Source organism: Gambusia affinis, linkage group LG06, assembly GCF_019740435.1.
Source record: "Gambusia affinis linkage group LG06, SWU_Gaff_1.0, whole genome shotgun sequence".
Classification (NCBI taxonomy): Eukaryota; Metazoa; Chordata; class Actinopteri; order Cyprinodontiformes; family Poeciliidae; genus Gambusia; species Gambusia affinis.
The window spans coordinates 24,133,954-24,158,802 of NC_057873.1; the positions used below are offsets into that span (position 1 = coordinate 24,133,954).

General features: G+C 38.8%; 1 protein-coding gene across 1 annotated transcript; it reads right to left on the reverse strand.

The window, feature by feature from the left end:
* Nucleotides 1-946: 946 nt before the first annotated feature.
* LOC122832468 (probable G-protein coupled receptor 149) lies at nt 947-24,171 on the reverse strand. Its single transcript, XM_044119274.1, has 5 exons — nt 22,200-24,171; nt 20,311-20,491; nt 19,656-20,152; nt 5,673-5,816; nt 947-3,509 (listed from the first exon to the last, which is right to left on the reverse strand). The coding sequence occupies exons 1-5, from the start codon at nt 23,169-23,171 to the stop codon at nt 3,003-3,005; spliced, it is 2,301 nt and encodes a 766-aa protein (XP_043975209.1). The 5' UTR covers nt 23,172-24,171; the 3' UTR covers nt 947-3,002.
* Nucleotides 24,172-24,849: the final 678 nt, after the last annotated feature.

Below are 24,849 nucleotides of genomic sequence, written 5' to 3' on the forward strand. Positions count from 1 at the left end.
GAGCTCTGCCTCAGTGGGTGGTGGTTGAAGACCGACAACTCGGGAGAGAAGCTCAGAGTTTAAGAGGAGGTCTGGACACAGAGTCTTTGGAGGTATTCCAGGACCGACTGAGACGAGAACACCTGGCTGAAGATGCCCACACACCCCCACCTTCTTCTGCAAATCAGACAAAATTGGTGTGAAGCGTTTGTACAGCAAAAAGTTTTGTTTGTGCTGCTTTGGCTTTAAAGATATTAATGAAAGTCTAAAGATTAAAAGGTCACCACTTTTATTAAATCAAAGTGACATTTAAACTTTCATTAATATCATCAAAGCCAAAGCAGCACAGACAAAAAAAAAATTGCAGCACAAAAGTAGTCAAGTTGATTGACACCAATTTTGTCTGATTTGAAGCAGGTGAGTGGGGGCGGCCGGTTGACCTTTCATGACGTCTGGAAACACCAATTTTGTCTTCAACTTCACTCAGGTGAGGAGAACCATCCAGAACCCACTGACCGGACTGTACTGTGTATCCATTTCGGATATTCTTGGGATCTCCCAGGATTAGCTGGAGAGAGATACTGGGAGTAACGGTTACCCCGAGTAACCTGATGTTGGATAAGCAAAACACAATGAATGGGTTCCCAATGTTTTATAAAAAAAAATAAATAAAATAAAATCACTCTCTTCTTAAATATTGTACACGCAAGAAGATCCTAACACAAAGTGTGGCAATTGCTGTTAATTTTCATACAAATGTGATGCTTTTTTTACCCTGGGGGTGTTCAGCAGCCAGAGATGTTGCACGCCAACGATGTCAACCTCACAACAAGTTAATTAGAGCACCTAATTTTCTCTGTTTTCTCTGATAAATAATTCAACGGTAAGAGTTTGTATGTTGTTGCCAAATATGCCCAGAGAAATGACATGAATAAATAAAGAAAAGCTGGTGCACAGCCCACAGTTCTTTGAAAACAAGTAAGAGTTTATTGATCACGTGGTTTATGATGACGCTTGAACAGCAAATGAACCGTAAAACACTGAGCAACACAGATGATGGACCTAATTAGGCTGCAGAGGTGAAGGGCTGCTCAAACTGGCAACCTTTGGCACAATTAACAGTAGAAAAAAAAAGGTTGACACTAAACACAGCTCTACATTCATCATTACTTGTATGCCTGTACATTATTTATTTATTTTTTTCCTCTTACAATCTGCTCCCGGAGCAGTTGAAATAGGAGATCTCAGAAATTGGTGGAGGTAATTTCCTGGAATGAATCTTTAATGGCAGTTTTCAGGAGGAAGGGAGCTATATTTCTTTTTTTCTTTTTTTTGTAGGCTGACGCAACAAGCGACTCAAAAGGTCTGCAAACGAAATCCACACACACACACAGTCGGAGTGAGGGTGTTGAGTCAAAGCTGAAAATACTGGAGACGCCATGGTGAAATGAAATTAAGAACATCTGAATTGTGAGAATAAATTACAATGTCTAATTTACTGCTGGAAATACAAGGGAATGTGCATTGAAGTAATAATGTAAACACTGGTATTACCTATGAGAATAGATAATAGCTTCTAAAACTGTCTTTGCAGTGATTCAAAAATGGTTATGGAAGGCAGCAGTGCCTTTCTCCAGTACTAAATTTCTGCATGTAGATAGTGAGAAGTCTCACAGAGTAGCTGATTGGATAGGAAGTCAATTAAACGATTCCACAAAGTGGCACGCGGATGTAAAGTTATGCGCTGCCCGCAGAAATAAAATACACAGTCACTCATTTGAACGGCAGAGAATCTGAACGAGGCAGAAAAGTGTTCTGCATACAAAATCCCTTTTATCTAATCTTTAGTTATCGCCTCGTTCTGTTCATTTCTCAACCTGGCATGGCCCTCAGTACGCGACGCTGACGAGCGTTGAAACGTTTGACACCGCGGCTGGGTTTAAAGGAAAATACGTGGACGGAAAAAAATAAATAAATAAAATTTTAAAAATAGCACATTCCTTTTCTCAGTGCGACGTGGATACTTTCGCTGCTCGTCTGTCTGACATCACAGCAGATTCGCTCTCCTCCCTAAGCCCCCAACAGACACTCGAATGAGTCAGACAGATGGGTCAGGTAGGCCCTCCCCTCACCGCTGAGTCACCGGTGACGTAGGCCACGTGAGCTGCTTTTAAATGAGATGTGTGATCCGACTACAGCTTCTCTGAGTGATGGGGTTTTTTCTCTCTCTCTCTCCTGCTGCTGAATCTATTCCACGGTGACAGTCTGTCAAACGCAAACCCCCCCCCAAAAAAAACAAAGATGAAATACTGATGATCCTGATGCCTAGTCTGGTCTGTCTTTCTATATCATCCAAGTCATCACACTTCAGTGCCTTAGAAAAGCATCCATACCTGCATAACTTTTCCACCCTTTGTCGTCTCCCAACCACTGACTTCAGTATCTTGTGGTTGTAGAACATAAAAAGTGTTGAGTAGTTTGAAGAAGGAAAGGAATACATTCTATTGGAAAATCTACAGCAGAGGTGGGCGGATCAATCCAAAATATGGATAATATCGATATCTAGTCTGTATCAGTATCAGATCAATACTAACATGATAACACTGATACTTGAGTTTCAGATTCTGTCTAGAAATTTGAAAGTCAATTTTAAAGTCATGATATGGGTTGTCACTTGGGAGAGATGTGGTTTTAGACAAAATGTGAAAAAGTTTGAACTGTATGAATACTTTTAAAATGCCTTTTTTTTGCAGGCTTATGTTTCTCCATTTAGTTTACACATAAAATATGTATGTGCTTTCACCTTATTTTACCTGAAGAAGGAACACAGGAGTAAGCAAAGAGGTTATTATAACACTATGAGCCTCTGTTCACATCACCTCTACGCTCTGTTAAAGCTCTGATCGTAAAGAAACAAAAAAGATGTGAAACCATTAGGATATTTGTCTTCATGACTTTACTGCCTGAGTTGCTGTTTCAGCCTCCCCCCTGAGTGGCCCCTCCTTTGTTATTGTGTACATATCTCACTCTTCCCCCTCGCCTGCCTGCTTTCTGTAAGCCTCATTAAGTAGCTGAATATCCTCATGATACCCTGAGCTCTCCTGCGTCTGCCGCCGGCTGTTCTGCCGGTGTGCTTCCACCGTGTCAGGAATAGTGATATTGATGGTCTCTGCCTCGGCGCTGCCGCCGCTGGGGATGAGCAGGGAGTAGGACGCAGTCTCGGCCAGGTCGCACGAAACGAAGCGGTTCTCCCGCCGGGAGTAGCGCAGCGACGGCGAGCGGGCGTGCGTCGAGGACTGGCTGATGTTGGAGACGATGGAGACGCTGTCCATGGCCTCCTCGTTGTCGCAGATTTCCAAAACCTCCAGGTGGATTTTAACGTTGGTGTCTCCCACCCCGGCTCCCATGCCCATCCCCACGCCGATCTCCATGCCGACGCAGCTGACGTTCGTGTCCTCGGCATGGGATCCAGACGCTGGGTCGTCTGCGCTGGGTTCGTGGCCGACGGACTTGGAGCGATACACTTCCACCTTTAAGAGACAGAGATTATTTAGGCTGTTTACAAGCAGTGCGTCATTTCTAGCTGCGTTTCCGTTGACCATAAAATTACGGCAATGGGGATTACAAAAACAAATTTGCGTGACGGAGATGTGCCAATTTTGAAAAAGCTCCGGGATGAGGTGGTTTGGAGGCTGTACCAAAATTAGTGTATTTCGCTAAACTGCAATGGAAACACTTTGTTTTCGCATCACACGTGTCAGGTGATCAACAACCGGATGTTACCACTGACAAAGAAGATGACAGAAAGCATGTTTTTTTAACGACTTATCGACTGAGAAAACTTACTCACATGTGACTTTAATTGCATTTCACGTTTAAAAGGAAACACCACAGTTTTGAAATTCAATTTGTTTTTGTTCTTTTTGACTTAAGTGGAATATTGACAAAGTTTTGCACACATTCGAAATGGAAACGCTGCCACTGCAAAACTTCCCCTTCTTGTTTAACCAAGAATTCTTCTGATGCTTTAAAGAAACTGCTGAAATGCTGGCTGGAGATTGAGAAAAGGTTTCCGAAGGAAAAAGATACCAAGCATATCCTTTTATTCAATATCCAACTAGTGCCTGGAGACAAACAGCTATGTTTCTATATTTAAGACAGGAATTAGGGCAACTTGGTCTTATAAAACTGCAGATAAACAGCAAGCATTAGACAAAAGAACAGTTCAAGCATTATGCCACTCATGAGACATTTTATTCTCGTTAACAAGAGTGAATGAGGACTGCGTTTGAACATCGGAAAACATGGTTTATTACTTGTTAGTGCCACAAAAGTTACAAGATTTGACAGTGCTAATATAAATTATTCCAAATCTACCTGCAGACTGTTCTTTTAAGCAAATCAGTCATCTTCCAGACACAATAGGAGTCTTTGGAAGAAGAGCTTTAAAAGTGGAAAGTGTGGAAAAGAATTTGGAGCAATTTGTGTTATCAAAAACACAAACGCCTTAAATATGATCTTTTGGGGGTAAAAAAACAAAAGCTTTTTTTAAAATTGAAAACTAACTGTAGAAGGGCTTACAGGGCTTGACTGGCATGCAAGTCATTGTCCTCTGAAAGAATTGGCCGCGGTGTGATTCTCTCCTCAAAGGTAAATCCAAACAAATAAAGAAAGGAAGAATTTCAGCTGCTTCTATTCACCACTGCGATATTTTACACAGCTACCACACGGGACGTGGAAAAAGAAAACCAGGGAAAAGATCGGAACATCTTCCTGAAGGTGGGCACAAGTTCTGTTTTCTCCAACTTTCATTTTTGTCACCAGTGATCGTCGTTATACATGGGTGGCTGATTACGTCACAGCCACGCGACGAAGGATGACCAAATTCGAAGACTCATCCAAGTTGTTCGGGATTTGAAGGATGGGTCTGGTGCATCCTTTGCAGCCCACCCTATCGTGGTGGGCCAAACAAGAGACTTTTTCTTCTCGTAGCAATGTTGGGCAAACCGAGAGAGCGGGAGAGGAGCACAGTTTTAAATTTAAGCACGTTCAAATCTGTTGGTACAGAAATGAAAACCTTTAAGCCGTTGGGTTGCTAGGATTGTGTCATATGCATAGAAATGTTTTTATATGTATACAGTGTTGTAAATACCAAATATTAACTTTAATTAATGAAAAAGGATTAAAATATATATATATACATATAAAAAAAATACAGAAAAAATTATTTCAAGCTCAGTAGTTTCCTCTAGAATGACCATGGATGTGTGTGGGTGGCGTCCTCATAGTTTAGCAACATTCAGCTGTGCTTAGTTGCTCTTTTTACTCTCTACAGATTCCTCAACTTCACTTAATGTGGCAAAAAATAGAATTACCGAGAGCGGAAAGTTCAACCAGGATTTGAACGGAGAGCTGCAAAACATGATGCAAGCCCTTTAAGACCGAAATATTAGCTCACACTCATGGATGGGTTAGCCAACGGACGTCGTCCCAGTTGTTCCACTATTTCTTAAATGCCAAGTTGATTAAATAAGTAAAGAGACTATTTATAAAACAAAGCTAAGGCTAAAGCATATACCAAGTAAAATTCATATGAAATGTAACACATTTTCTGCAACAAACTGCTGAGAAATGGGAAACGAAACGAAAACGAGGCTGGATTTCCAGTACGAGACCGAGCCGAGACTCTTTACCTTTTTGGCGTTGTTCGGGGAGATCTTGAGGCCGTCGCTGCTGATCTCATAGGTGGAAAGAGAGAGCGTCTTGCCTGTGGGTGCTTGGAGAGACACAGTGCCCTGAAAGGCGCACAGAGGTATAGAAAGACCACCTGATGACCTCTGCGAAGGAAAACCACAGAAAACGGTGAATGTATTTAACATCCTCATTACACTGGAAGAGGGTAATTCAAGGAAAAAGCTGTAGATTCTCTAACTAGACTCTATTAAAATGAGGTGAGCTTTTTAAAGGGCGTATAAGCTGAATTTAGGTTTTTGTGTTCATTTAAAAGATTTTCTTCAATGTACTCTTCAGCTTCTGAGAAACGTCACAACAAAACACCAGACTTGGCTTTCTGGGGTGTGTGTTTTTATTGATTGGTTAAATATGACACCGCATGGGAACACAAATTTAAAAATTACTATCTGTCTTTTGATGGAAGGAGTTTCTTAGTCCGACTGTACAATGTCTTAGTTCAACACCTTTACACAAACTGGGAAATACACAAAGCGGTGCAATCTCCTCCATTTTTGCGCCTGCCTTGGCTGCTGATATTTGCTTTCTTTTTGCACTGGAGCCATAAAGCAATTCGCAGTGAATACATGCGGGAGCGACTCACTTCTTCAAGTCAAGAAGTGATTTGCGCCTATTTTTTCTATCATGTCACGGCTGTTCTCTAATCAGCACTAAACGCAATCGGATGCAGAAGTGAAAGAAAAATAAAATATATGTATATATTTTAATAAACCCTCCTTGTACACCTTTGAATTTTTTTTACATATTCTTTTGCTTTGTTTGCTTTATTATTGAATAACTCTGGCTGGGTTGATGCGAATGGGGGAAAAAAAAAAAGTCATTCAAATTTATTTTTTACTTTTACTGTTATGCTCTCTAGAACAGACATGAATAGAGAAGTTGACAATTTACAGGTAGAAATTGTTGCCGAATGAATGAATAGTTGCTTTGTGTGGCGGCAACTAAATGGGATAAAGAAAATCTTACTAAAAAATCTTCAAAACTACGATTTACAATACTTTATGCCCGCATTTAAATGAGCATGTTAGGTCCAATAGACAAAGGTAGAGCAAAATCCAATTCATACATAATTTATTAATAAGAATCTTTGAATATGTTGCATTAGTGACCCTTTATGCACAGTTATTAGACAGGAAACAGGTAGAAAGAGAAGGAGATGAAGCAAAGGTCCAGCTATAGATGAATCAAGAACTCTATCCTCATAACGCCTCTACATGACAGTATGCAATTAAATGCAAACATCAGCACAGAGTGATGCTGGAGTTACATTTAATAGTACGATTACATTTGACATCACGTAGAAACAAAAGCAAGAACACTGAGGGGGATTTTGAAGGCGGTGCAACCTTCTCCGGTTTTCTGCAACTGCCGAGCATCAACAATTTGCTCTACTTCTCCAGTGGACTCATGAAGGAGATGGAACTAAATGTGTGCCGATCGCCGATCGTTTTCTCTTCTCAGTCACAAAAACAGCTAAAGGATATAATGAAAATTTGTTCTGCTTGAAAAAATAATAATTTCTTTTATTAAAAAACCCCCCCACAAGTATAACACTGCAAACAGCTGTGTAGCTCTGCCAAATCCTGGAGGAGAATGTCAGTGAACGAGTGAATACGAGTTTTGCTTTTTTTTTGTTATTGCAAGCGCAGCAACCAACTGAGATAAGCATTTTAGTTGACATACACAAGGGTAAAAACAAACACGCAAAAACACATGGCAGGGTGGCCAAAGAATGCAGGATTGAAGAGTTAAAAACTCTAATGCATCCCAACGTTACAGGACAACGGCCCTTGAGCCGGAACGCCTCTCCTCTAATGTGATACCAAAATTGATTTGGTATCACATTAGAGGAATTCTGATAAATTCAAGTTTACCTTCTGCCATCCACTTAAGAGATCTAACTGATATGAGTCATCGTAAACTAAACAAACACACAAAAACATAAAATAAAAATGTCTCACCGATGCCTCTGCTTCAACAATAAATCAAGTCGTGTTTTGCCATCACAGCTCAATAAGAACAGCAACCAGTTCACATTCGCACTTCATTCCTGCTGTTCAAAGTGACTGAAACTGGACTGTGGAAATGATGTCCAGTAACGGTAGGTGAATGTGTTTCAACTCACATCAAAACCCTCATTGCTGCCAAAATGAGATTTAAGACCTTCAGATATTGAAAAGACTGGACCTTGCAGCACAAATCAGCTGACGTCAGATTTTTACAACTTATTTTACTATTATGTTTACGGTTTTATTCAGGTTTGATTATGTTTATCCTTCCTGATTGTTTAGTTTGGCAGAAAATTAGCCCCTAGTACATGAAATTTTAAAAGAAAAAAATTTTCCAGATAATTTCTCTAAAAAAAAACAACACACAAGGTTAGCAGGGAGAAGGAGATGAAACGCGTGATCAGAGAGACGTCTACAGGTCTCATTACGGCTCTGAATTATTAAAACAGATGCTGAATGTGGTTATCTGACTGAGGCTGTGATGATCAACAGAAAACAAGGATGTTAGTGATCACATTCACTCAAATGACAAAGCCGTAAACACACGGGGCTGCAAATTTTACAGGCCGTTCTGAAAGAAGCATAAGGTTATTAGAATGTAGCGTCGTGTTTTCAAAGAAGGTCCAATGAGGGCTGGGAATGAGTCCAAGAAATTAGCTTTTGTGGTGGAAAAAAAGATTTATTTATTTTTTCTCCCCGAATATTTTAAAGGGAAACATTACTATAACTGTTCAGTGAATATTTACATTTAATCATACAGTGCAGTCTTAATCTTAACCTACTGCAGAAAGTATTAGAAAACTTTGGTTTGGTTTTTATTGAGATGACGATAAAATACAATAAAATCACGTCGGTGGTAATAAATCCAAAACTACGTATTGGCAGAGACTCATTGAGACATTCCTTTATGTCACAAGGAGTCCTAATTTTGCTCTACAAACAAAACTTACCTATTATCAAATATGCTCCCTCATCATACCTTCTACAATAAGTAATGGAGAGGTGCCGCTAATAAAACAGCAATAACTGTTCAGCTAAATTTAGCATTTAATTATAGAGACGTCTTTTTCTTAAATGACAATGTTTTCAAGCGGAGCAATTTGCTTACGTTCTAAGCTAATTATTACATGATCATGCTTTGGTTTGGTATGAATCACTGGTGATTTAGTTTGCAGCGCAGGGTTTTTCCAGTTGCAGTCGACAAAACTTTAAGACATAGTTGTTTGACCGCTTCAACACTTTGCATTGAATGTCATAAATTTTAACGGTAAGTGTTTCAGCTGCTCTTTTTAAGCCCCTCAGCTTTAACAACAGCCTTCTGGGAAACGAGCATGTCATGTGAAGCAGTTTAGCTTATCTAACCATTTTTTTTATTCATGTATGTGCAAAATTGGATTCCACCTAGCAAAGGGACAAATAAATATTTTTTTTATTTTTATCAACGTTATTTTCATACCCTAAAGAAACACATTGCTCCAATTTTTTCTGCTGAAATAAGAAAATAAAATAAAACTAAAGAAACCTTATGTGGCTTTGTCCACATTTCCTCTTCTAAGCACAGTTACAATATTGTTTTGGTCAGGTAGAAGGATAAACAGGAAATGTGTAAAACAAAGACAAACTTCAAAGAACGAACTCTAAAAAGACGTTCTGGAGAAAGATCGATCCAAGATTATTTTAAAAGAGTACAAGAACATTTGGTGCCATGGAGCCAACAGTTTTGGTTTTCTTTTGTCTCACAAGATTAGGACTTTCCTGACTGAAGTGATACTAAGCCCATTTGTGTTCTTGTGTGTGTGTGTTACATTCAAATGTTTTTAGAGGAGACATTTTTTTTCCAGGTTTGGATGAATTCTATGAAGAGGGAAACTGACTTTCAGGACCTAACAACTGCATGCACATTGGATCAGCACATCCCCTGAGGGAAAGGGCTAGTAAGTGTATTTTAAGCTTTGTGCTCGGTAATAGAGCATAAAGTCACAGAGGGGGTAAATATGTCTTTAAGCTCCGATTCTAACTCTCCCTTTGGGGGCTGAAGGCCACAGGCTCTAGCAGTGAGGGGGGCGGAAAGGTGCCGGCTAATGACATCTTGCCTGCTAACAAGGAAGAAAAACGCAGCCAACACGGGTACTGCATGTACCGCTGTGGGTAGTGAGTTTGTACTTCCACATGTATGGGCTCCAATCAATGATTAAACCTTACGGACAAAACAAAAACACAAGATTCCCTGTTAAAGAAGCCCAGAAGTAGGACACACACTCGCGCGCAAAGACCAAAACGACACACTGAGACGTACAAGTCAGCAGTGAGAATCTGTAACTTCTACATGATGCAAAGTGAGTGCCAGAGCCAAGCTGCAGATGCGCGCTCCGTGGATTTCCACCCTCTGGTGATTTTCGAACCAAAAACACATTTCATACTTGCAAGTGGAACAGAGACAGAGACTCTGAGATAACGTGTGCTCGTGAGGGTTTGTACACGCATGCATGCATGCATACATGCCCGTGTGTTTCCACAGTCTTCGAGCCGTCCACACACACAAAAAACAACAGGCTAATGGTGTTACTTTTCCCCCCCCCCACAAGTTACGAGTCAATTTCAAAGGGTTGCGCCTGGTGCTGCTCTGCTATTTCAGGAGCAGATCGAGGCTGATCTCCCATCTGTTTCTGTTACCGCCAATGCCAAGGTGCATTAATCATCATGCTTTTACCATTCTGCCCTCGTTTAACTATTTATTCGAGTCTCAAACACACAGAGAGATTTAAGCTTTCGCCATTATGAGAGCAAAGCACGCCGACAACAAAGCAAGAGAGGCATTCAAAATTTATAAGAGGAGGAGGAGCAGACTGGATGTTCGGTATTTACTTCTAGGTTACTATATATACATATATATATATATGTATATATTTATTTATTTTTTCTTAACCATGGGAAAGAGTTAGGTATCAATTAACTTTATAAGCACAGGGTTCAGTGCTGCAAAAAAAAGCGAAAAAAAAAAAAAGCCGGTATTAAACATACTGCTTTTAAGCCAACATCTCTATTTTTTTCTCTAGTGCATCATGTTTAGATAGGGAACCCACATGCAGAGACTTAACAGAGTTATTTTAATGATAAACAGCAAAATCACCGGGACAGAGAATTGCAGCCTTGAGAAGATTGTTGAGTGAAATCCATTCCAGAAGAGCCACCAATTCTAGACATATGCTATAAATGTTGCATTCCTTGAGTCAAGCCACTCCTGAACCAGAGACAACATCAGAGGCATCTTACCTGGGCAAAGGAGAAAAGGAACTGGATTTTTGCACAATGGTGTCCAGAGTCAAGTTTCCAGATGAAAGTTAATTCTGCATTTCATTTGGAAATCAAGGTCATCGAATCTGGAGGAAGAGCGGAGAATCCAGAGAATCCACGTTGCTTGAAGTCCAAAGTGAAGTTTCCACAGTCAGTGTCGGTTTGGGATGCCCGTGTCATCTGCTGGTGTCGGTCCGCTGTGTTTTCTGAAAGCCACAGTCAATGCGGCATCTACTAGAAAATTTTAGAGCACTGCACGCTTCCCTTTGTTGTATGGAGATGGTGATTGTACTTTCCAGCTGGACTTAACTGCTCACACTGCCAAAGGAACCAAAAGCTGGTCCAATGGCAATGGTGTTCCTGTTCTTGATTGGTCAGTCAACTCCTCTTTCATGAACCCTTTAGAACAGGGGTGTCAAACTCCAGTCCTCTTCTTCTTCTTCTTCTTTTCTATTATGGCGGATCACAAGCAACTTTAAGGTGCATACCGCCACCTACTGTACATGAGTGTGTAGCTGCATTACTTCACATCTATTAAATTCTATTTTTTAATTTTGTATTCTTAAGATAAATAAACAATGCTTTCCTTAATTTGTGAATATCTGTTATGTTTCCTTCATTTCCTAATATACCTTTTAGATTCCATTCATGCCCTATACTTCTAACTATTCTCTTTAATTCTTTCCTTTTGTGTTCATATGACTTACAGTTCATCAGAATGTGTTCTACATTTTCTTTCTCTCCACATCTCTCACATTTATCATTATTTTTCCTCCCTATTAAATAAAGCATGTCATTTAAGTAGGTATGACCTATTCTTAATCTACTAATTATTATTTCTTCTCTTCTGTTTCTTTCAATAATGCTTCGAATTTGAACTGACTTTTGTACTTCATATAATCTTCTTCCTTTCTTATCTTCATTCCATATTTTTTGCCATTCCTCCATTTCTTTACTTTTAATAAGTGATTTCCCTTCCCCTTTCCCAAAAGGAATTAACATTGCTATTTCTCCTCTAAAGCCCTTTTAGCTAATTTATCTGCCTTTTCATTGCCTTTTACTCCTTCATGTGCTGGCACCCAACAAAACCAAACATCAATGCCACCCTATATAATCTAAATAAAATATGATGAATTTCTAATACCAGATCTTTTCTATTATTTCCTTCTCCTTGATACTTTCTACTACTGCTTTGGAATCTGTGCACACCACCACCCTGTCTGGTCGAATCTCCTCCACCCACTGTAAGCTTAATATAACTGCCACCATTTCTGCTGTAAAAACCGACAATTGATCTGATATTCTTTTAGTAATTCATTTTTTAATCTCTGGAATTTATTTTCCTATTCCCACTTATCCTTTTAAATTCTTAGAACCATCTGTATAAATTTTAAGATAATTATTATATGTATTTCTTAAATAAATATCAGTCTTTATCCCTATTTCATTTAAATTCCAATCATTTTTCATTATGCTAATTTTCAAATCTACATTAACCTCTGGTATTAACCATGGAGGAATAACGCTAGTTGGATTAAATTGAGCTATTTCCTTGTCCTCCAATCCATACATTTTAATCCATTTCCTAACCATCCATCCAAATCCATTACTTTGGAACTTCACATATTCCCAACAATTTTGTAGATAATTGAATTCACATATCATCTATATTACTTTTAATTTTCATCCAAAATGCTAAAGCTAGTTTAATTCTCCTCATTTCCAGAGGAGTTTCACCAGATTCAATTAAAAGATCATTAATAGGTGTTGTTTTTATTGCTCCTATACAAATACGAAAAGCACAACACTGTAATCTTTCTATTCTTTGTAATGATGTTTTAGCTGCTGCTCCATATATAATACTGCCATAATCTATTATTGCTCTCATGAGAGCCCTGTATATGCTTAATAATGACTGTCTATCTGCCCCCCAATTATTTCCAGCCACAGCCTTTAATAGATTAATAACTTTTTTACACTTGGTTTCTAATTTATCTATATGTATTTTCCATGAGTAAGAACTGTCCAACCATAAACCTAGATATTTATATTCTGTTACTCTTTCTAAAGTCTGTCCATATAATGTTATTGTTTCTATATTAATATTTCTCTTCTTTGTGACAACCATATAACAAGACTTGCTTGCTGATAATTTAAAACCCCATTCATAAGACCATTTTTCTACTTTACTAATTGCTTTTTTAATATTTTCTACCACATGTTTAATATTTTTCCCTTTCATCCATATGGTCCATCATCTGCATATAGTGCAGATTTTATACATTATCAGTATCATAGAAAATATCATTGATCATAATATTAAATTGGACTAATTACACTACCTTGAGGTATTCCATTTTCAACATTAAATTCATTTGAATAGTCATTCCCAATTTTACTCTTATTTTTCTATCTAGCAGAAAATTTGCTATCCAATTATACATTCTCCCACCTATTCCCATCTGTTTCATTTTTATAAGTAATCCTTCTTTCCATAGTGAGTCATATGCTTTTTCTATGTCAAAAAATACTATAATCATTATTTCCTTCATTTTTAAAGCTTTCTCTATGTCATTACTGACTCTAGTTAGAGCATCCATTGTTGATTTTCCTGTTCTGAAACCACATTGGTATCCATTAATTAGATTATTCTTCTCAAGGAAGTATCCTAATCTATTAACCATTATTTTTCCATCCATTTACTTAAATGAGAAGTAAGAGCTATTGGTCTGTATTATTTGGACAGGTAGGATCTTTACCTGGTTTATTAAATGGTAAAATTATTGCCCTTTTCCAACTATTTGGTATCGATCCTTCTTTCCATATTTTATTAAATAATTTTAATATTAATTTCAGTGTTACTTCCGGTATTTGTCGAAACATAGCGTAGCATAATTGATCCTCCCCTGGAGCTGAATATCCTGTCCCTTTCAATACTGTTTTTATTTCTTTCATGGTTATATTCATATCTAATGTTGACATAGATTTTTGACATTTTTCTAGTGAATTTTTATGATTTCCTAGTTTTTGAATCATCTGCCTTCTATGAGTATCTGTCAAGTGATCACCACTATGAACTGCCGCAAATGTCTCTCTCCTAATAACTCTGCCTTATCTTTATTTAGAACTAATACCTCCGGTCCTCTAACTAAGGATGGAATATTAACATTGTTCTTTTTCCCCATCATTTTTCTTAACATTGACCAAACATTCTGTAAATTTATTTCTGAACCTATTGATGAACAATAGTCTCTCCATGTTTTCTTTTTTGCATCCTTTATGGTTTTCCGAGCCTTTGCTCTTTTCCTTTTATAATCAATAAGGTTTTCGATTGTTAAATTTTTCTGTAATATTTTAAAAGCTTTATTACGATCTTTAATTGTTTTACTACATTCATTATTCCACCAAGGAACTACTTTCTTCTGACCTTTCACTTTTATTTTTGGAATGCTATAATTTGCAGCATTTAAAATATGTTCTACTATTTGATTTGTACATTCTTCAATATTACCTTTTAATGTTACTATATGACTTGTTTCTTCACATTTTGTTTTAAATTTAAACCAATCAGCTTTATTAAAGCACCATCTTATTAATGTTAACTCTTCTTGTCTATTTATATTATCATTAATTATTGTACTCACTGGAAAGTGATCACTCCCTAGTGTAGACTCCCATTTAACATCCCATTCACATGCACTAACTAGGCAGTTAGATATTAATGTAATATCTAGACATGAAACTGTATTTTTATGTATATTTACTCTTGTACCTTTTCCATTATTAAGACAAACTAATGACCTTTCATCCATTAATTCTTCCACTATTTTACCATTATGATCTGTCTTCTTGCTACCCCATAGACTGTTGTGAGCATTAAAATCTCCACACTTCTCTTCTATGAATTTTCCCTATTTCCTTAAATATTTCACTATCAAGATTTTTACATGGATTATAATAATTAATGATTTTAATATTTCCGTGTTTCTTTAAATTAAATATTTCTATATTAATACATTCTAATTGTTTATTTAATGAGTCTTTCTTATAAGCTATTCCTTCCTTAATTAAGGTGGCACATCCTCCACCACTACCATTACTTCTATCCTGTCTTTCTATGTTATATCCAGGAATTTTAAAATCTAAATTTGAATTTAACCATGTTTCTTGTATACATATTATATCTGGTATTATTTCTAATTCATAAATATACTTTTTAAATTCTTGTCCATTAGCTATTAAACTTCTGGCATTTCATTGAACAATATGAAGAACCATTAGAAAAGCTTGTATCCTATTTCAAACCATTTTCTGTTATTTCAGTGGCACTCAAAATAGTTTGTATCTGATCTGCTTGAATTTCTTTCATATCTAGGAACCTCCCTGCTGCTGTTACTATTGCTTTTATTTTATCACTTTTCTTCTTCATTTGGATTGTAACATTAATAAAATAACATATATATGCTACAAAGTTTTCTTTTTTCACCATCAATGTATTTTCCTCTACTTTACATTTATGCAAACATGTATTATATGTATTTGTTGTTGGCATTAGTATTTGTCTCTGATCATTCAGTCCTTGATTTGTGTTCCGAGAAGTGTAACTTTGATCTGTTTCTCCCAGCCTCATTCCTCTTGAACTATCTTTCTTTACTCTTTTTAATGCTTCTGCATAAGAAACTCTTTCTGTTATCTTAATTTTCTGGGCTTCTCTGGCTTCCCTTTGAACTATACATCAACCATAGCCTGCACTATGATCACCTCCACAGTTACAGCATTTGATTTTACCGTCTTTGTCACAATTTCCAAATTAACGTGGACCTCCACATCTTGCACATCTAATTTTTCCCTTACATTCTTTTGCAATGTGTCCCATTCTTTGACAGGTAAAACATCTGAGCGGTTTCGGGATGTACTCTCTAACTTTATAGTTCATGAATCCTAGCTGAATATTTTCTGGCATGTTATTTTCAAACTGTAATATCACAGCCATAGTATCTTTGAGTTCCCCTTCTCTTTTACTTTTAATCCTGGTGGCATTTGTTATTTTCCCTCCTTTGATTTCATTCTTCACCTCCTCCATTGACATTTCAAGTGGAACTCCTGAAATTACTCCTCTCAACCTTGCCATATAACCTGGTATATATGATTTAATTCTTTCTCCCATTAAAGTTTTCATATTTATTATCTTCTGTTGTTGTGCCTCACTGATAGCTTGTATTATCACTTTTCTGTTGTTCATGATTCTAGCCCGTTTTGATTTTTCCTATCTCTACCTCTATTGCTTTGGTTATCTTTATCGGATGAATATAACCCCTTTCTTGCTGAAATTCCACCACAACTTTGTATTCTACTTCTGTATTACTATTATCTTGTTCTCGCGAACTCACTCTTTGGTTTATTTTTGTCCTTTTACTGCCTTCCGCTCCTGGCTCACTTTCATCCGACCAACTTCTTGCTCTTTCATGTCTCTTTCTGATTGTTCTTTTCATTTTTGCTGACCTCGCTATCATCCACTCCATTTCATTTCCACTATTTCCTCCTGATGTAGAAGTCATGCTACTACAGTCAATGTACAGCTTATGTGATCCACCAAATCAGCTCCTACCGCCTTCTTTGTTTGTTGTGTTCAAATGTCCGCCTTTCCGCCTAGTCACCGCCTACCAAAACAACTCCAGTCCTCAAGGTGTCCTGCAACTTTTAGATGTGCCTCTGCTGCACCACACCTGATTAGAATAATTAGGTCATTAGCAAGGCTCTGGAGAACTGATCCACACAAGGAAGAGGTAATTAAGCCATTTCATTCCAGTGTTTTGTATCTGTGACACCTGTACTTTAGAAAATCAATAAACTGTTAAGATGAAGATTAGAAAGGCAACTATCAAAGCAATCTGGGTTTCCACAACACCTACATAGCACCACAAGCTGATCATCTCTATGCCACGGTGCATTGATGCAGTAATTCATGCAAGAGGAGCCTCAACTAAATACTGAGTGCATAGAAATGTACATAGCTTCCAGGAGGCTGGCATTTGTGCTTAAAAGATCCATTTCTCATTGGACCAATTAAGTATTCTACTTTTCTGAGTCACTGGATTTTGCGTTTTCTTTTGCTATCAGCCAAGTTCCTTTAAAATGCAACAAAAAAAACAATAAAAGCTTGGAATATGCTATGCTGTGCAATAAATCTCTAGAAAATCACAGTTTCACTTTATGAGACGACTGGCAGGAAATATTGCTCTTTTACGCAAAACAGTTTTTTTTCTGAGATGCACTATGTTAAATTATAGAGGCAAATAGGGAACAGCAAAGGCAGAATGCAGAAAGAAGATTATGATATTATAGGGTAGTGTTTTCTAAAGATTTTCTTCGGGGCCCCTCTATGGATTACAATAAAATCCCTCCCCCCCCAAAAACAAAAAAAACAAACAAAAACAAAAAAACAACTGGGCACACACATCGTTCAACCAGACATAAACCTATAAACATATTTTGTTTTCAAACTCCATTGAAGTTTATTTCACACTTCAGGTTGCATGAAAACACACTACAAACCATCTTTACAGTGAAAACGTTTTTTTTTCTTTTGTTTTTTTCATTCCCCCTACAATGGCACTGCTCCCCCGCTAGGGGGCGTGCTCCACACTTTGGGAACCACTGTTATAGGGAATGGCTGTGAAGGAGAGTGTAAAGCAGACTTGGGAAAGGTGAATGAAAAACACTGGAGAACAACTTAGACACAAGGAAACTACAAATGAAGTTAAAAAGAACCATTTCAGAAAAATCAAATCCAGTCAACACAAAGGACAGAACTTAAAATGAATTTCACAACAAGTAATGAACAGACAAGGACATGATCAGAATGCAAAGAAGAAAACTTAAATCCAAACCCAGAAGGATCATGACAAAATGTTGTATTTTGTAAGTAGAAAGTAATCCTGTGTGTAAATTAACCTATATAATGTCTCATTTGGGGAATTAAGTTACTGAAATTAAATTTTAATCTATTTTATTGAATGCGTCTATACAGCTTTCCACTTTTAAGATGAGTGAAATTCCTCAATGAATCAGTTTTTTTTTTGTTTGTTTGTTTTCCTCACTTTATTCAACAATCACAGATAATTCTCAGGTGAATTCAGGCACGTACATTTCACTGACAACAATCCCAAAGCCATAAATCGGAATGCTCCCTTCCTGAATGAACTCCCTTGAGTAAATCAATGAATTGAGCTGAGCCGTTTTGGAGTCTCAGAGCGGTAATGAATTCAATTCTGCCTTTGAAAGACAGGTTTGCATCTGATAGCATCTCAATCAATCGCTCCATTAGTTAGGATCTGTTGCCGCTTGCTACAGACGAAGATATCTTGGGAAAACCATGGCTGAGAAGCATGGAAGGGGAGAGAAAACAGGGTAAACAAGGGAGGATTCAAGCCCACTTTTATCTAGATCGCAGGCACAGCAGCCCGGCTGATCATCTACAATTTCAAAAGGAGTAATTGCAGATTTGAAAAACGAGCCCAAAGACATATGAACCAGGCCAGAGAAAGACAGAGGCATTCACCAGAAAGATTGTTTGATTTCCTTTTTTAACCAGCCTTACAAAGCCTTGAAAACTGATTAACATGCCTTGAACTTTTCTATGTTTTGCTACAAAAACTGTAACATGCATAACTCAACCTCATAAACAAACTGCAATAAGGAGTTTGTTGTTTATTCTCTCTTCTGAAAAAGTAAAATAGCACAACTCCAAACTGAGCAAAATCCGTCCATCCAACTGAACTGACAAGAGCAAGTGAAGAAGCTGGTTTTAAGGAAGCAGCCCAAGAGGCACATGGTATCTCTGGAGGAGCTGCACAGACACACAGCTAAATCTATTGACAGGACAACTATTACTTATTAACTCCTCCCCTTGATGGGAGAACGGGTCGAGGTAAAAACAATGCAGGGCAATCCTCGATGAAAATCAGTTTGAACCTGCAGAAAGTTTGACAGGAAGTCAAGTTTTTGTCATCTGGGTGGTTGTCCATGTCGCCCATATCAGAAACCGCCATTGGTTTTGGAGCGAGATGGCGAAACATGAAACTGCTGCTGTACAAATTACTCAAAAAGTTGTTGCTAAGGTAACCAAAGAGAAAGTGTGTTACTTCATGCCGGAGGTTGAGCGGCTTAATTCTTTCCTTTGGGAGACTGACATCTCCCAAAATGCTCTACGGTTCTGGAATGGAGTTCAGTAAAGCGATTGAATATTCTGTCAAATCTATTATCTACTGTTATCTACTGTTTATTCATGATATAAATTGTTACGAATTTATTGTCCAGCTCTAATAACCACTTTTTTTTCCCCACACACTTCCTGTTGGTCTGTGACAGAAAACACACACACACAAAAATACATAGGAGTTTGTGGTAGGAATGTGACTTTTTGCCTAAATACTTTTGCAATATGCCGATGTCTGAGCCTTGGAACGTTAATCAATAAGAGATGATGACCTCACCATATTTTGTGAGATAAAGGTTCCTGTGTGTGTTAACTTTAGGAAAACAATAGCCTAAATAATAATAATAATAATAATAATAATAATAATAATAGGTTAAAAATCAAAACAACCAGCCACTCTGTACCTGTCTGGGCGTTCTCTCTGATTTACTTCGGCACCACTCCCAGTCCGTCAGCTCGATTTTCCTGCACTCCTCGTGCGAGAGCCTCCTCTCCGGTCCGTCGAATACCGACGACGAGTCGTTCAGAGGGTGATCCTTTTCCCGCAGGTGGGAAGGCAGCGAGGGGACGCAGTGGAATTCCTCATCGTCCCTGTGGTTGACGTGGGGGAGAGCAGGATGATCAGCCAGAGGCCCCCCTACGCCGGACTCCAAGAAGAGACCGGCGTGAGACGAGCTGTTTGCCGGCAGCGGGGTGCTGAAATCAAAAGTGGGGCCCAATCTCGAGAGCCCGCCGGGTTCCAGTGCGTCGAGTCGTGCATTTGGGAAGTCGCAGTTAAAAAAGCTGTGATAAGTGGGTTTTTCTATAGGAGGGCTGCTTAGAGACTTGGTGGCATGTGACAGCTTATAGACTCCATAGCCTTGCTGAAAGGAAAGGTTGAACTCAAATCTTCTTTTCATCTCTATAAGGAAGACAGCAGAAACATAAATAAAAACCACACACACACACACAAAATGAGAAACTTGAAGCTTTCTTTTTCTCCTTTAAAACCTACTATGAGTCATGTTTAAAGTTTTATTGTGCTCGAGCAATCACAATTGCTAGATTGCGTCTTTGTACCTGAAGGTTCCTGTGCCGGATCCCGCTTGCAGTTAATGAAGCAGCCACACGGCATATGGATCCAGCGCTCCGACAGCACGAACAGGGGAGTGACCGCAGGTGCAAGCAGAGTGAGAAAGAAGCTCAGGGTCTCCAGAGAAGAGCTGCGCGCGTTCACCGCATGCCGTATGAGGACCAAAGTCTGTGAAAGCGAGAGGGAAGACGGAATTGATTCACCCAGAAGTGAGACATACAAAATGCATGAGGAGTTGGAAGGGAAGGAGACACAAAACCTTCATCAACAAAAAAAAGGCTTTTCATTTATTTTTTTAATTGATTGCGTTTTTGTTCATTCTACCTGACCAGAAAAGAGTCACACATTGATATGTTGTGGTTCCGTTTTAGCTTTTGGAACAGCTTCGGTTCTTTGTGGCATGTAAACAAAAACAAACTTATGTTGTCTGAAGTAATTTTTCTCAAGGATATTGTAATAACTGTTGTATTTGAACAGTCCTCTCAAGTACATCCCAATTATTCTAATTGTTTACATCATCATTTTTACTATAAGTATATGTTATTTTATTTTATACTTTCTTAAAAGGGACTTTGTTAAATTGTGTATGGTATGGTTGGTGTGTGCACTTTCTATTGGCCAATCCATGCAGGAAAATGACCTCTTCTGCTCACCAAACATTATATGACCTGGCTATAAAAAGGATGAAGCACATGATATTGCAGAACCTGAATATGATAGACTGAGTAAACTACAGATCACGATTACAGGCTTATACAGATGCCTGCAACTCTTTACCTTACAAACTGAAGCCTTTTTTCATTAATTTTTCTAATAAGTGTCACATGATTATTTTTGCCACATGGGTTTCGTTCACTTTATATACACATTTACAGATACGTTACTGAGATGCATTCAATACTGCAGCACTCATAATTTTATCTCATGGAAAATAATTCTATGGAATATGTAATACAAGTTAGAGCCAGCCTATATCATGCACATACATGCCACTGCAATAGAATTTGAGTAAGTGCTGCTTAAATGTCATATTCCTGAATCTCAGGCTTCTCTGTGCAGGTGCTCTGTCTGCGCTGATGAAGATTCATTCACCTTAACAAGCTGAATGCTCTAAGTGGATTTGCCGGCAAGGCGGTCTGATCTTTTTTCAGCTGAATTGAGTTAATAGATTTTTGACAACTTGGGAGACGCTCTCAGACTCTACATAGGTCATTGAACTTTCAACCCCAGATAATCAGACAATTGTTAAGTAAATACAGTATTGCCAAAATATTGGCTCAAAGTGAACTGAATACATTTGCCCGTCCAGAGATGGTCTGAGTTTCAATGCGGCCCTAATCATAACTTCACTTGGGGCCTCAACTCCACACAAACATTATAAACATATAGCAGAAGATAAATTATGGAATCTATAGGCCATTTCTCAAATTTACTAATTTGGTCCGGCAGTTCTGTCCAGAGTGTAATAGGAAAGAAGATAGAAACTTGTGTATTGAAGAGCTTGCAGTTAAATTAACTATGACATATGACTCAAGCATAGATAAGCAGCAGAAATTATTCAAATGATGACAAGTTAGCAACAACTGTGAAACTAGGGGGGCTAAGAATTACACTGAGTTATGCTTGGACCAACACTGTGCACCAGACAGATTTTGTATTATTTTTTAAAGAATTTTGGGAGGTTATCAATTTACTTTTACAATTTACTACACAAAATTATATGAAAATACACTGATGTGTGGGGGGTTTTAATGTGACAAAATGTGAAATGTTTCGAGGGTTCTTTTGGGAAGCACAATAGTTCTTGGTAGAGCAAGTTCCAAAGATGTTTTATTTTATTTTTTGTTTCTTTCTTTTCTTTGGTAATGCTGCTTACCATCATCGGCATCCATAAAATCACTCGAAGAACCGCCAGAATCATGGAGAAGCGCTTCTGCGCGAACACAACAGGTGTATCTCCGACGGAAGCCCCCCTACGCCCGCCGGCGGACACGGGGGAAAGGCCGCTGTCCTCCTTCTCTCTCATCCCCGTCCCGCAAGAACTCGGGCTCAGCTCGTTGTACGCTCCGAAACTTCTGTCCAGACTGTCCCGGGAGAACGACGACGGGAGCTCACAGAGGTGAGCGGAGCCGCTCAGTCCCCTCGCCATGTCCAGATAGCTCGGGTAGAGTAACGTCCTCTGGGGCTCTCTGGAGCACAGCAGCTGATACGTGAGGGGAATGAAGAAACCCAGAAAGCCACAGAAGCACAGGAGATACAACGAGAAGAGCAGCAAGGTGTAAAAGCTGTCGCTCTTCGGGAAACAGCCGAGAGAGGCCGGCGCGAAGCTGCCCCATCCGCACAAAGGTAGCACGCTCACGGTCAGGCTCACCGCCCACACGCCGCCGATAGCCCACATGACTCTCAACGGCCGGCGGACGGACTGGAGCACCCCGAATCTCTTGGTGACATAAAAAGTATAGGCTGCTATGAGGCACGCCTTCATGTTGCTGGAAACCCCCTGGAACACGTAAAGAAGTCCGGACAGAGTGCACAGACCGCCAGACCCCTCACCCCGCCGGGTCTCCCACTGCAGGAGCATGAAGAGGGAGAGGGGGACCACGCTGAGCAGGTCGTCCACCGACATGGAAGCCACTATGACACACAGCGAGGTTTTCCTCCTCATCCGGAGGAGCGAAAGGAGCGAATACACGCCTCCAATTAAGGTGGCGGCGGCGATGGTTACGCACAAGCCGAAGAGGAGAATCTGGATCCGTCTCTCCATACCGGAGGGGTCCGCTTTGTCCGAGCTTGCCGTGGAGAGGTGGCTCTGGTTGGGCGAAGGGGAGCTCTCGTGCGTCGTGGACATTTCCCTCCCCCTTTTTTTTTTAATTTAATTTAATTTTATTTTTTTGGGGTTGATTTTAGTTTTGACTGTTAAAAACAGTCAGGTCAGCTTGTAAAGTTTGTCTTGCAGCTTGTTTAAAAAATATATATAATTTTTAAAAAAAATCACAGTGGTGTCGGTGGGAGGAAGATCAGAAAGCGCACTATCCCCACTTGCGATCCACCCGGGGACGCGCGCCTACCCAAACCTCTCCCCGTCCTCTGGATGTGGAGTTCCGCTGGTTTTACCGTGTCGGCTGGCAGGAAGGAAGGCGGGCAGGCAGGCACTTGTCTTCACCGCGCACACAGCGTAACCGGAGCATCTCTCTGGTTTCCAGCAGCTGATTTACGCGCTGTCGTCATCACCGTTTCCTATCACGGCAGTCAATTGGGGAGGGAGCCTAACGCAGCTCCACTACCAGCGTGGAGCCGGTGCATTAGACAGCTGTTTCATTTATGGCAGGAGTCTGTTCTCGGGTCAGTCCAATACTGACACTGCAAGCTGGCTGAGAGGCATTTCGCTACATCTGCATACTAATGAAAGAGAAACATGGACGATTTTTAAAAATCTGTCTGCACATGAATAGATAAATGAGTTTGAATTTGTGTTCAAGGTGACCAACATTTTGCCCTTTTAATCCATGTGAACTCTAACAAAACTACTATATTTTTTTGATCATTTTATTTAAAAGAACAATGCAAGGTACAAGAAAAGGAAGAGGAATGCTCAACAGTTTTCAAATGTTTTTAAGAATCACTTTTAAATAGTGTGGAAAGGCTTTCTCCCCCAATTTACCATATCTAGTCATTACAAATTTTACCCAGTCTTCTTTGCAAAATAGCTGAAATTCATTCTGATTACAAAAAGCGCATTTTTTTTTCTGTATGTTTTCAGTTTTAAATGAGATTAAAATCTAGACTTTGATTGTGTGAATATGGATCTAAAACATTCAGTTGCCCCAGATGGACAGTGTTTTCACTGGGACATTCAGTGTTTGTTTAATTCCACAGTGTAACAAAAAAAAACCCAGTTTATTCTCATCTGACCCGAAGACCTTTTTGTTCATGTTTTCTGAATCTTCATGACTTACAGGAAACAATAACTTCTTATGACATTCTGTCAAGAATATAGATCTCTTTTTTTGCAACCCTTTAATAAAAGTAAAACTTTTTGAGTGCACATAATAGATTCAGCCACCCGAGCTGTGGACGTTAAAGGTGTGCAACACACCATATAATTGGCATCAATCCAATGCCATGTAATCGGATAGATCCAATATAACTAAGATACCGATACGTTTTCTTAGTTAAGTTTTATATATTCTCAAACTTCTGTCATTTAGGTTCTTCCTTTCATCTTGTTAAAACTTGGATTTTAACAAAATGATTACAATTTGGATTCCATTCATTGGAGTTTACAACATACTTTATTAACATCTTGACATGACAAACAAACAGAAAGAGAAAGAACAAATTTGCGTTCATCTGTTCCTAAATAAGGTGCTAAGAAATTTCATTTGAGGTCAAATAGACACTATTTTAAAAGCCGTGAGAGAAACTACAACAGAAAAAAGAAAAAAAAGATTTGATATTATCATGCTAATGTTGATCTAATACGGACACCAACTTGGTATCGATGCCGTCGATATTTTAGATTTGAT

Bases quoted from the DNA above. Each gene is read 5' to 3' on its own strand.
- LOC122832468 (XM_044119274.1), bottom strand. From the start codon at position 23,171: ATGTCCACGACGCACGAGAGCTCCCCTTCGCCCAACCAGAGCCACCTC. The intron at 20,492-22,199 runs GTAAGCAGCATT...TCGCTTTCACAG, and splicing joins TTTTATGGATGCCGATGATG to ACTTTGGTCCTCATACGGCA. The intron at 20,153-20,310 runs GTACAAAGACGC...TCTTCCTTATAG, and splicing joins TCCGGCACAGGAACCTTCAG to AGATGAAAAGAAGATTTGAG.